General features: G+C 38.1%; 1 protein-coding gene across 3 annotated transcripts; it reads left to right on the top strand.

Annotated features, from left to right (window-relative positions):
• The first annotated feature begins 1,571 nt into the window (after nucleotides 1-1,571).
• On the top strand, nucleotides 1,572-11,957 carry LOC119998475 (importin-4). Of its 3 annotated transcripts, none has more exons than XR_005468265.1 (22): nucleotides 1,572-2,001; nucleotides 2,154-2,286; nucleotides 2,445-2,581; nucleotides 2,678-2,723; nucleotides 5,805-6,017; nucleotides 6,133-6,636; nucleotides 6,723-6,857; nucleotides 6,975-7,190; nucleotides 7,269-7,358; nucleotides 7,443-7,687; nucleotides 8,075-8,163; nucleotides 8,831-8,871; nucleotides 9,246-9,276; nucleotides 9,386-9,508; nucleotides 9,613-9,833; nucleotides 9,931-10,026; nucleotides 10,129-10,241; nucleotides 10,537-10,672; nucleotides 10,793-10,897; nucleotides 11,007-11,208; nucleotides 11,296-11,375; nucleotides 11,734-11,957. XR_005468265.1 is itself a non-coding variant. In XM_038845817.1 (22 exons), the coding sequence occupies exons 1-20, from the start codon at nucleotides 1,727-1,729 to the stop codon at nucleotides 11,205-11,207; spliced, it is 3,150 nt and encodes a 1,049-aa protein (XP_038701745.1). In that variant the 3' UTR covers nucleotide 11,208; nucleotides 11,336-11,374; nucleotides 11,732-11,957. The 3 variants fall into 3 exon arrangements, 2 of the variants coding, with proteins under 2 accessions (XP_038701745.1, XP_038701744.1); XM_038845817.1 differs by having other exon boundaries at nucleotides 1,727-2,001; nucleotides 11,336-11,374; nucleotides 11,732-11,957; XM_038845816.1 differs by lacking the exon at nucleotides 11,734-11,957 and having other exon boundaries at nucleotides 1,727-2,001; nucleotides 11,296-11,376.
• The last annotated feature ends 805 nt before the right edge of the window (nucleotides 11,958-12,762 follow it).

Here is a 12,762-nt window from a genome sequence, read left to right as displayed (position 1 = left end):
GTGGATGCTCCACAAGAGTCACCACTCCAAATCCCTCAATATTTGTCACTATCAAGTGTTAGATTATTATACACCCACAGTGGTGAGACTCTTGAGCCGCAGAGAGAGTGCTTGATAGGGGAGAAAGATAGAAGGAGAACAATAAAAGGAGAAAAATATAAGATAGAGAAAAACATGTGACATTCTTTGATTGGTTGTATTTATCACTATTCATTCATTTAGACAATTAGACACACTCCAAATACGAAGTGTTGGTTAAATTTCTACATGTTTTGGAGTGTCAAATATTGTCTATTGTGAGCAACTAGCACTACATTTCACCATAAAGTGTACCTTGAATCACTTGATACAATATTCATTGTGCATGCTCTTAGTACTAATGTCAAGCACTTAAGACAACTTTTTGGAGAAGTGTAGTGCTAGTTCACTACAATGGACAAAATTTGGCTCTTGATATTTGCTGGAAATCTTAGCCACACTGCATTTAAGGAGTATTCTCTAATACATAAACAGTGCTCCTTGTGGAACTCATTCAACCCACATCCTCTTGACACTCATTTCTTCTCCCTTTTTCTTTCATCCTTTCTCTCTCTCATTCATCTTCTCTAGCTCTTTCTTGTTTTTTTAGTAGCAAGAATGACTACCAAATTGAAATTTCTTCTCTCTCCTTCTTAACCCAAACCCTAATAAAAGACCCAAACTTTCCTCCATACCAAGAAATCCCAAATCTCTCTGCCAAATTGAAATTTCTATGTGAAATTATCACCATCGAAGAACAAGAATGGAGGATACTATCGGAGAGGTCGAGTACGCGGCAACAATAGATTGGAGGAGAGGGATGCGAGATTTGAAAAATCCGTTGATGAGTACGATAATCTTGTCTGACCTGACAGTCCGATAGTATCGCTGGTGAATTTTTCGGCTAGTGGAAAAATCGTTATTTTTATGTGAAAATGGATGATCAACATGGAGAACTTGAAATTTAGCAATCCTATTTTTTATTGAAAACTATTCTTCTAGTGTTGATTCTGCCAAAGGATATGAAAATCTGTTTTCACTTTAATGAGACCTTAGTCCAATCCAAACCAACCCCGGACGAATATAGTTTTGTGGTGGTGACTACGATAGTGGTGGTGGTTATGGAGGAGGCGATGGGAGATGAGAACGATGATTTTTGTGCCAGCCTAGTCCAGTCCTTGACGAATAGTGCCTGGTACGACCATTTGAGCCTGGATTCGAATCCAAGCCCAATTTAGGAGTTAGGGCCTGGGCCTAGCATGACCCGTGCCCCTAGGCCCTAGTACCCAAGCCATTTCGGGCCTTAGAGCCCCAGCCATGTGATTCCTCTATATTCAAAAAAAATTCCTTTGGCTTTGTCCTAAAATAAAATGTTTAAAAAGTAAGTACAATTTTTTTTGAATAGTTTTTAACTAAAAAAGAAAATTTTTTGAATATTAAATAACAAAATGATGATATTAATTTTATAGTTATGTAGAAAACCCTATAGAAAATAAAACATATATATTTATATTTATGTGTGACCAAAAACCCCTAGTCCCTTAAATAACAAGCATTTCCCATAACTCAAATCCTCCTTTTTTGCAGCCTCCTGCCTTCTTCTGTCTCTGCTCCTCTCCCTGTTTTGCTCTCCTCTCCTGCTCATCATCAAATTTATATACACATCGAGAGACACAGAGCGTGAAGAAGAATAATCAAGAATTGAGAAATGGCGCAGTCGCTCGAATTGTTGTTGATTCAGTTCTTGATGCCCGATAACGATGCAAGGAGGCAGGCAGAGGAGCAGATAAAGAGGCTCGCAAAGGATCCACAGGTGGTACCGGCGCTGGTGCAGCACCTCCGCACTGCCAAGACTCCCAACGTCCGCCAGCTCGCTGCCGTCCTCCTTCGCAAGAAGATCACCGGCCACTGGGCTAAGCTCTCCCCTCAACTTAAGCATCTTGTAAAGCAGTCCCTTATCGAGAGCATCACTGTGGAGCACAGGTCCCTTTATCACACAATTCAGCTCTCATTTCTTCCTTTTTAATTGTGTCCCTCTCTGTTTATGTCTTTCTTTCTATTTTGCTTGAAATTTGGTCGCTTGGTGCTTGATTTGGTGTGTGTTGAGAAGTACAAGTGTTGGCTTTTTGTTGCAGTCCCCCAGTGAGACGTGCGAGTGCTAATGTTGTGAGCATCATTGCTAAGTATGCTGTTCCGGCTGGAGAGTGGCCCGATTTGTTGCCTTTTCTGTTCCAGTGCAGTCAAAGTGCACAGGAAGACCATAGAGAAGTATGTTTTCAATTCTTCGACTCCTTTACTTCTCTAGTCATTGTCCCTTTAGTTGCTCATTCTTGGGATGAATTGGGATTCATCTTAATCATGCTTTTATGTGATATTTGTTCCTCAAAATTAACTGTTTTCTGATTTTTTTTTTGGGCTGATATTAGGTGGCATTGATCCTCTTCAGCTCCTTGACTGAAACAATTGGGAATACCTTTCAACCTTATTTTGCAGATTTGCAAGCGCTTTTGCTCAAATGCCTACAGGATGAGACTAGCAATCGTGTTAGAGTCGCTGCTCTCAAGTAAAATCTAAGTCCTTTTTTTCCTTTGGCATCTATGGTGCTCTTGTTGCTTTCAAGGCAGCCCCGAACTAAAAACTTGTGCTTTTGTTGTACCAGGGCAGTGGGATCTTTTTTAGAATTTATAAATGACGAAGTTCAAGTGGTGAGTTTTATGGTTATGGCCAATATTTTTTGAAAGTTTTTTAACTGGCAGTTACATAGCCAATTATTTTTGGATTACCAGGAAGCATCAGACTAGTTTTGATTATGTTGCTGTCTAACAGATGTAGTGCTATCTGAAGTTATTTCTTAGCTTCAAGTTTTCATATCAGTCGTATATCTCATGCCATGAGTTTCGCTTTGGTTTCAGTCGTATAAACTATAATCTTGTCAATTGGACGTAGCATTGTCTCTCAAAAAATGCAATGTGTGTCTCTTATTAGGCTGTGCGTTTTAACTTCTAAGAAAGTGATGTATATCCAATGTTAAATAAAGAATTCTAGATTTTGAAATGGAACAGGACATAGGCGTATTGTAAATTGATTTTGAAATAGGACAGGACATAGGCATATTGTAAATTGAAATCAATGAATTCATGCACTAATAAATTTTAGGACCTCTAATTGAATGATAAAACATTGTTCTCTCTCTGGAGGAGGGCTTCAGAATTGATGCCAGAATTGTTCATTTGTATTCTTTCGTGGAAATCAACCTGTACATAATATAAGCGATTGATTGTTTAGTTGGCTTGCACAAACTGGATTGGTTTCTTGGATCTGCCTGCCTTTCCTGTGGGCAATGATATGTGCGTATTCTATTTGTTGATAAGAAACAGTGGTTCTGTTGAAAGCAAGAAGAATGCAAATATTAGAAATGTTCTTTGACGTTTATAGAAGGAGTATTCTTTATGTGAAGGATATGGTTTTTTTCATGGACTCAAGTAGGTTCTGCACTTGGTTTGACTACATGAATGCCAAACAAACTTGTTAGTCTGAGTTTTCATGTTGTAATTCTACAACTGAGATGGTAAAGTTTTAAGGTTATAGCAGCCCTACCATCAAGGAAACCTGTTCATTGCACGAATTTAGTTTGATGACATGGAAAAGAGCATTTATAATAGGAGAGGGTGTAGACTGTAGAGGGAATATTGACATTTCACCTGGTGACATAGTACGGCTGTATCTATATGCTTTCTTAGGGTTTCTAGGTGGTTGAATTTGGCATTTTAGAAGTCACACAATTTTTTCAGCCCTTTTGTTTTTGATTTAGTTGATCATTAGGAAAATGTTGGTGATGAACTGAGCTCAGGAAATTGGTGTTTTTAAATACTTTTTGTGTCCTGTGAAAAATAACATGATATGGTAAATTCTTTGGATGAATAATATTTTATTAAGAGGGAGTACTCTCAATGACGTTTACCCATGATGTGTTGATCCCACATCGGGTATGTGGTGAATGGTTAATGGTTTAAAAAGACAGGTGAATAATTCACCTATAATACTGGTATTTTGGATCTAAAAACCATCCAACTGAAATTTGATATCAAAGCCAGCCAATGCAGGTGGTTGCCTTGGCACCGATTTGGTGGGGGAGAGTCAAACAATGTGTCTGTGACCCAAGTAAACTTCATTAGACCAAGGGCTAGTCTCAGAAATTTCTTGTCCTCCCACAGTGGAGAAACATATGAATAAAGATTTCCTCCTTTTCTTACAGAGAGCCCCAAGGAGTGAGCAACCTGATAGGCTTATTACGAAAAGGTACAAGAAGAAAGGCAAGAAGAATCAAGGAGCAACAAGTGGAGGGTCTTGATGGAAACACGTGTAGTATTGTTATTGGGTGGGTTAGTTTTTGCAACAGACTGTAAGGGTTTTAAGACTGTTAATGGGGAGGGTAGTCTGCATTCTGAATTTCTTGGACGTGTTGTTTGGTGGAGGCCCTAACTCCTCGAAAGTTAGGTTATCTTGTATTTCCTTGCTATTTCCCTATTTTTCTAGTTAATCAATACTGTTTTCTCTTCTTTGGTTGTGCTTAGGCGATAACCTACCTGTTATTGTTACTGATATCTATCACAACCAGAGGCTACAAGGCAGATATGCTAATGCTGTTAAAAACGTTGCTACAAGAGCCATGAAGCACAATTTTACTGTACTTTGCCAATTTCTAAGAATGAGTCAAGAGAGTTCTTCGTTGTCCCGGAAAATTCTAATATTTCTTTCAATCCACACCAGCCTGCTTGTTGCGAACACCAAATTTCCCGTCCGTGGTTGCCTCCCATACTAAATTATCTTCTCTGTTTGTGTTGATGACTTGGCGTGCATTTGATGCACTACCTGCTAAAAGCAACTGAAGCTGTTTAACTCATAGTTAAAGGTGTTTAGATTGAAGTTCAAACTCCGGGAGGCTGCTCCATTCCTGATTAAAGTTTTCTCCTTTCCTTCTACTTCCTCACTAGTTTAAATCTCATAGATATGTGGAAATTGATCCTTTAGAGATGCAGCACCAACCCACAGATCATATCATAATTTTAACTTCCTCCGTCAGCTGAATAAAGACATTATTAAACGAAGTGCTCCATTTTTTTCTGTTGAATTTCCGACCTCCACATCCATAAGAGCATTTGGGAACCTTTGTGTTCCAGCTGGAGGAATCCTTGCTGTCCTGTCTCTCCTCCTTTACCTTCCTCTAGAGGTCATCTTGAAATAATGAATTTGGATTGCAGTAAATCGGGCATTGGGTTAGTTTGGGCTCTTGAAAGCAAGAACTTTAGAGTTTGAATAGATAGATTTGAAATCTGAGTTCTCGATAGGTGATGAAGAATTTGAGAAAAAGAAAATATAGGGATATTAAGACAAAAAACCTAGTGTTGATTACATCTTGGCCTAGTGTTATCTTACTCCTTATGACTTAAACTAGGACAAGGTTCAAATCTCCTCTCACTCTAATAACAATAATAATAAAATGACTTATCCAAAAAAAACTGGCCATGGTAAGTGTAATGAGTTAGTTATTGATTCATTGATGTTGCAAAAGAATGGATTAATTACCTTCGATGCACTTGATATATATGCACCATTTGTTCCTGCTTATTATTTCTAACCATAAGAGTGAATGCTTTAATGGATCCATGCACATTCTCCTACTCCTCCTCCTTTTTCCTTTCATTTCCCCATTCCCATCACTTTCTGTCTACCTACACCACCATTATGATTTTTCCTTATACCAATAATGTTATTTACCCTTGCAGGTTAAGTTCCGAGAGTTCATTCCAAGCATTTTAAATGTGTCAAGACAATGCATTGCCTCTGGTGAGGAGGATATTGCCATAATTGCTTTTGAAATTTTTGATGAACTGATTGAATCGCCAGCACCTCTTCTTGGGGATTCTGTTAAATCTATTGTGCAATTCTCTCTTGAAGTTTGCTCTAGTCAGAATTTGGAATCAAGTACTCGTCATCAGGTTAGAAAGGACTTTGAGATTTATATTTTCTTTTTTGATCACTTGATTAAATACTGCTTTGCCGACTTAATGAGTTTTGTCACTTGTTATGCTTTCTCTTTGTTGCTTTTATCAGGCTATTCAGATAGTTTCATGGCTTGCAAAATACAAACCCAATTCCCTAAAAAAGTATAAGTTGGTGATTCCCATTCTGCAAGTCATGTGCCCTCTGCTTGCAGAATCAACTGATGCAGATGAAGATGATGATCTTGCTCCAGATAGAGCTGCTGCAGAAGTGATCGATACTATGGCTTTAAACCTCTCAAAGCATGTGTTTACCCCTGTTCTCGAGTTCGCATCTTTAAGCAGTCAGAGTGCAAATCCCAAGTTTCGGGAAGCTTCTGCCACAGCTCTAGGTGTCATTTCAGAGGGTTGCTTGGAGTTGATGAAAGACAAACTGGAACCTGTTCTTCATATTGTTTTAGGTGCTTTGAGGGATTCAGAACAAGTCGTAAGAGGGGCTGCCTCATTTGCATTGGGTCAATTTGCAGAGCATTTGCAGCCTGAAATTGTTTCACACTATGAAAGTGTTCTTCCCTGCATTATGAATGCACTTGAGGATGGATCTGATGAAGTAAAGGTACATATAGGAAATGACATAAATATGGAATATGTATACTCTATGACAACCGCTTAATCATCATCATCTTCTTCTTCTTCATTCAGGAAAAATCTTACTATGCTTTAGCAGCATTTTGTGAGGATATGGGTGAGGAAATCCTTACTTTTCTTGGTCCTTTGATGGGAAAGCTGATGACAGCCCTCCAAAATAGTCCTCGTAATTTGCAGGAAACATGCATGGTATGAAGTTGCACCTTTTCTGCTTTGGAATTAACATATTTGTTTGACCTTTTAATTGGTATCACTTCTCATTTTCATTTCACTTTTTAAAATTTACTTTCAAAAATGTCATTGCAGTCTGCCATTGGTTCAGTTGCTTCTGCTGCAGAGAAAGCTTTCGTTCCATATGCTGAAAGAGTCTTGGAGCTGATGAAAATTTTCATGGTGCTTACCAATGATGAGGATCTCCGCTCACGAGCCAGGGCAACGGAGCTTGTTGGAATAGTTGCCATGTCTGTTGGGAGATTGAGGATGGAGCCGATTTTACCACCTTTCATAGAAGCTGCACTTTCAGTACTTATGAACACATATCTTTCACTAAGTTCATAATATCTTTTATGAGTAACTGATTCGTGTCTATTATTTCTCCAGGGTTTTGGACTAGATTTCAGTGAACTTCGAGAGTACACTCATGGATTCTTCAGCAATGTAGCAGAAATCCTGGATGATGGGTTTATGCAGGTGGATTAGGGCCATTAGGCTTTGATTGACTGAACTCGTTTTGTTAGTAACCTTATTCATATGAAATTTTTTCATGGTGAACAGTATCTTCCTCGTGTTGTACCCCTTGCATTTTCTTCTTGCAATCTTGATGATGGCTCTGCTGTGGATATCGATCAGTCTGACGATGAAAATATGAATGGACTTGGTGGAGTCTCATCTGATGATGAAGCTCATGATGAGCCTAGAGTTCGAAATATTAGTGTGAGGACTGGAGTATTGGATGAAAAGGCAGCTGCTACTCAAGCTCTTGGCTTATTCGCATTGCATACTAAGAGTTCTTATGCACCGTATCCTTTTGTAGTTTGTATTTTTTCAGTTTTGCTTGGCAAACCTCAGTGGAATGTAAAGTTGCTCCACTACAGGTCAGGTATGCTGACTGGCCTGACTCACAGGTTCAATCCACAGAAAAACCAGCATTGTAGGGATAAGGTTGCACCAGATACTAGGAGTTCTTCTGGGTGCAGCCCCTTGGTGCTCTCTGCTAAAATCTTTCTCATTTCAAATTTTTTTTTTTTAAAAAAATCTGTCTTTTCCAGAACCTGCAATGGTGGCAGGAGCCTTGGGCTCTAGACTTGACATTTAGTTCTTTCGGTGTTTTCATGTCTTGTTTTGTCAAATATAAATATATCATGCAAATTAATGTCTTCCTCTTGATTTCCTTAAATCGTTTTAAGATATTTGGAGGAGTCACTAAAGATTTTGATAAGACATTCCGGATATTTCCATGAAGATGTTCGACTTCAGGCAATCATTGCTTTGAAACGTTAGTATTAACTGTTTAGCTATCCCCTGGTGCCTTTTCTTTTGCTGATTTTGACATGATTTAGTTGTACTGTGCATTATAGCTCAAGTAACTTTTGTATGTTATGCCAAATTATGTGTCTATGGAAAAATCTGAATGTTAAAACAGTATGAGGATCACTATTTGTAGTCCTCAAAATTTTTTCTCCTGGACTGTATCCTCTTGCACTCACTCTTTTTGTCTGCCATAGATTCCCAATCTTATTGATTTATCATAATTACTTAATTTTCTTTTCAATTTTAGATATTGAATTCCTCTGATTTTGTTAATAGCAAAAGAGGAAAAGAACATATATTAATTGCCTCAAGTACCATAGACCCTATAATAATTGCAGTTAATTGGAAAATTTTGTGCACTAGGTATTGATTTTTTATATACATGAAATGGTGTTCCTCTACCCTCCAAAATTCATTCTTTAATGCTTACAAGTGTGGGTAAAATCCTATTTTATTGTGTTTTAGTTGTGAAGTTCCGCATTCTCCTGGCGGAGACGAAGAATTGGTACTGAAAGTTTGGATAATCTATGCATTAAATAGTTGTCTTTTCTCTTTTCACCTGACTGTATTGTACTGTGAATTGTGAACTCCTTGTCTATTTTAATTGGGTTGGTTGCTTGTTGTGACCACAGATATCTTGACAGCGGCACATGCAACTTTCCAGAATCATAATGTGAGTAGCATTTGGTACTAGTTTTTTTTTAAATATCTTGATAGTCTAAGAGAATTGTTCAATTTTGTTTCAACCTTTTCACTACATACAGTCAAGGAGTCATGTTACTCCCAATATGATCTGGCCATGTTAGCTGCTGTTTTTGTTTGTCAATTATAATTTGTAGACTAAAGTAGAAAGGGGGGAAAACTCTCTTGGTATAACTCAATTTCACTTTTCGATCTCTACACTCCAGGTCAATGATTGTGTAGAAGTCCTTATACTTAGCGATATATGTTTGATAGTTGATTTCAGATTATCTCTTTAACTGGAGAATTTCCCTGATGGACTGCTTAATATAATTGCGTCTGATATCCATGCTTCTTTTCATGTAGGAAGGGCCAGCAAAGATGAAGGAAATTCTAGGTACTCAAATGTTCTAAATTGCTTGATATTTTAACTGTTTGAATATTTTGAGTTTGACCTGTTTCTTACACTGTAGTGAGGTCTCAGTTTAGTTCTTTAATATCTGCAGATGCTGTGATGAAAATATATATCAAGAGTATGACTGAAGATGATGACAAGGAAGTTGTTTCCCAAGTGTGCACGAGCGTAACTGACATTATTAAGGATTATGGTTATCCGGCTATTGAGTCTTGTAAGTTCAAATTTTGATTCAGTTTACATACTGCTAAATATTGAGCTTTTAAATGCTGATAAAATATTCTGTGGAAACTGCATTCTAATGAGATCTGATCTCAGATATGTCCCCGCTTGTTGATGCAACTTTGGTATTGCTCCGAGAAGAATCAGCTTGTCAGCAATCACACGAAGATAGTGATATTGATGACAATGATGATGCTGAACATGATGAAGTACTAATGGATGCAGTTTCAGATCTCCTTCCTGCATTTGCAAAGTCAATGGGTTCTCACTTTGCGCCTATCTTCGTGAAGCTATTCGAACCTTTGATGAAATTTGCGGTGGGTTGATATTTGATACTTACCGAGCATCTTTTTGGTATGTATTGGTGTGACATTGTCTTGCTGTGGCTCACTTTTTGATTATTTGCAAGTGCAGAGAGCTTCACGCCCTCCTCAAGATCGGACCATGGTTGTTGCTACCCTTGCTGAAGTGGCTCAAAACATGGGTGCACCAATTGCTGGCTATGTTGATGTAATTCATACAAATTTGAGAATTCTTTGTTTTATATTTGCATTTATAATTGGTACTGGATTGTAATTGACTAATTCCTCTAAGCCTTTTTTCTTCTTTTAGCGGCTGATGCTCTTGGTACTCAAAGAGCTGGCATCATCAGAGGCAACCAATAGAAGGAATGCTGCATTCTGCGTTGGAGAATTGTGCAAAAATGGTGGCGAGCCAACTTTGAAGTATCCTGTGCATCCGTTTGCTTCCAGCACACAACCACCCCCCACCCCACCTCCCTCTCCCTCCCCCAGTCCATCCTTCCAAGAAACAAAGAAAAGAGAAAAGGCTTCTTTTCCCTTTTATTTTACTGGTTTCCATCTTATTTTTCTGCGGCTTTCAGACTTATTTGGAGAGTACATAGCAAAGAAAGATCATCTTAAGAAATCCAATACTAATTTGTTAGTAACAATTCTCGAATTATATTATCATTTCTTGAATGCTATTCCTAGTGTGTTTTTCCCTTTACTCGATACCTAGATATTACAACGATATATTACGTGGACTGTACCCCTTGTTTGGTGAATCAGAGCCGGATGATGCTGTCAGGGACAATGCTGCAGGTGCTGTGGCAAGGATGATAATGGTGTACCCCCAGTCAATCCCATTAAATCAGGTTGATCTTCTGTTTGTCTCTTATTTGTTTTATTATATCATTCCCCGTATCTCAATGTTGTGAGCAGGTAACTCATTATTTCTGCTGTGATCTATGCTATCTATTGAACCCTTTTCTCAGGTCCTTCCCGTTTTCTTGAAAGTTCTTCCACTAAAAGAAGATCACGAGGAGTCTATGGCTGTTTATAGCTGTGTTTCTGCTCTTGTTTTGTCTTCGAATCCTCAGGTATTTGCATAATTTCTTATGCATGGAAGTTTTGTTGAAGTTCCTGCTTTCTTGGTTTAATTTCCAGTCTTCACTCCTCCCAACTTTTTGTTGTTTTTGTGCAAAACAGATTCTCTCTCTTGTTCCTGAACTGGTCAATCTTTTCGCTCAAGTTGTGGTGTCTCCAATTGAAACTTCTGAAGTTAAATCGCAAATTGGCAAAGCTTTTTCCCACCTGATGTCACTCTATGGCCATCAAATGCAACCATTACTAAGCAGCCTCTCACCTGCACTTGCCAATGCCCTGGCTGCATTTGCTCCAAAAAGCTGATGTTAGATGTCAAGTTTCCCTTCTTTGTTTTATAAAAATTGTTTACTTAAAATACAATTGATGGATTAAATTATTTTTATTCACCCAGTCTGCGTCTTCAAGAGTAATGGTTTTTAATGCAAATATAGGAGCTGTGCTGGACGGGAGATGTTGTACTACAGTTCTAGGTATGCTTCTTTTTCTGTCACCAACTGCAAGTTGCTCATTGTTTTGAAGATTTACTACAATGTTATGCTTAGATTTGATTGTTAGTTGCTGCAGCATAATACCCCTTGAATTCCCTGGTAAAACTGGCATGTGATGGTGTATCAACATAACATGAATAATTGGAGTCTTTAACATTTGTTCATAGAGATATATAATTGATATGCTGGAAGAAGTTTTCTGAACCATTTAGTTCTAAAATTGGCTATGTAATCTTGCTCTTAAGATGGCAGATTAATGCGTTCCCAGTTGTCACTATTCCTCTTATTCTCTTTAACTACTGCACCGGGCCAGGCAAAGACTAATCATCCATTTTGCAGGTTTTTTGTCCAACTCCTGCTCATCCTTTCGTTCCTTCTCCAGCTTTCCAGTATGGACTCTTTTTTTGAGGTATCCAATCTTGCTCGTCTTCCTCTATGGGTTTAAGTTTTATTTAAGCTCTTGTTTTCCTGATTTATTTATTTGTTGAAATTGAGTGGCGAGGGTTCATTTTCTTTTGGTTTTTCCTTTTTTTTTTTTTTTTTTTTATTCCCGGGGGGGGGGGGGGGGGGGGGGGGGTTTGTTTAGATTATAGTACTGTGTGCCTTATCCCCCATCATAAAGATTGAAACAATTGGGGTATCTCTTGTATTGTATGATATCAGAAGCATGCATATTGAGAAAAAAATATTCCCAAGTTTTGAATGCTCGAGAGAGATTTGTAATACGCGACTTTTGATTCGAAACATGTGATTACTCGTAAGATCCCCCTCCCCCCCAAAAAAAATATGGTTTATACTTGACGAATGTGCTAGTATGTAATATTGGTTGTAGAATTACCAGAAGCTGTTTTAAAGATACTGAGAGGGTTTAAGTACCAGAAGCTGATTTAAGATACTGAGAGGGACTGAAAATATGAAAAAAAGTTGATGACCAAGAAAGAGTGCAATTTAATCCAGCATTAGCCAACTTTGGTTGGTTAATCAGATCACGGTTAGCGTAGACATGCTATCGAATTTTTTTTTCGAAGTGTCGGCCTCTGTGCATATGTGAAAGTCTTTCAATTCAATAGAATTTCGAATCTTGAATCCCGCAATAGGTTCATCATAAAGTAGGGTTTTTATAGCTTCTATCTCAGCATGCCATATCTGTGAAGGTAAGGTGAGAGCCAGGTAATAATGAGGTAATGGTAGTTTTGGAGAAGCATCAAAATCTGTCCAACAATACACTAGTAATTTTCAGCCATTGACAAGTTCTCCAGCTAATTTGTGCAATAGTTCGACCAAAAAACAAGCGCTAATGGTAGTTGATCAGTGTCATATAATGGTAATTCTAATGGATAGTGGAAATACAGTGAAGTACCAAGGAGTTT

The sequence above is a fragment of the Tripterygium wilfordii genome, chromosome 5 (genome assembly GCF_013401445.1).
Source record: "Tripterygium wilfordii isolate XIE 37 chromosome 5, ASM1340144v1, whole genome shotgun sequence".
Lineage (NCBI taxonomy): Eukaryota > Viridiplantae > Streptophyta > Magnoliopsida > Celastrales > Celastraceae > Tripterygium > Tripterygium wilfordii.
Note: the sequence above shows the minus strand (reverse complement) of the source record. Positions and strands in the feature narration are given on the sequence as shown.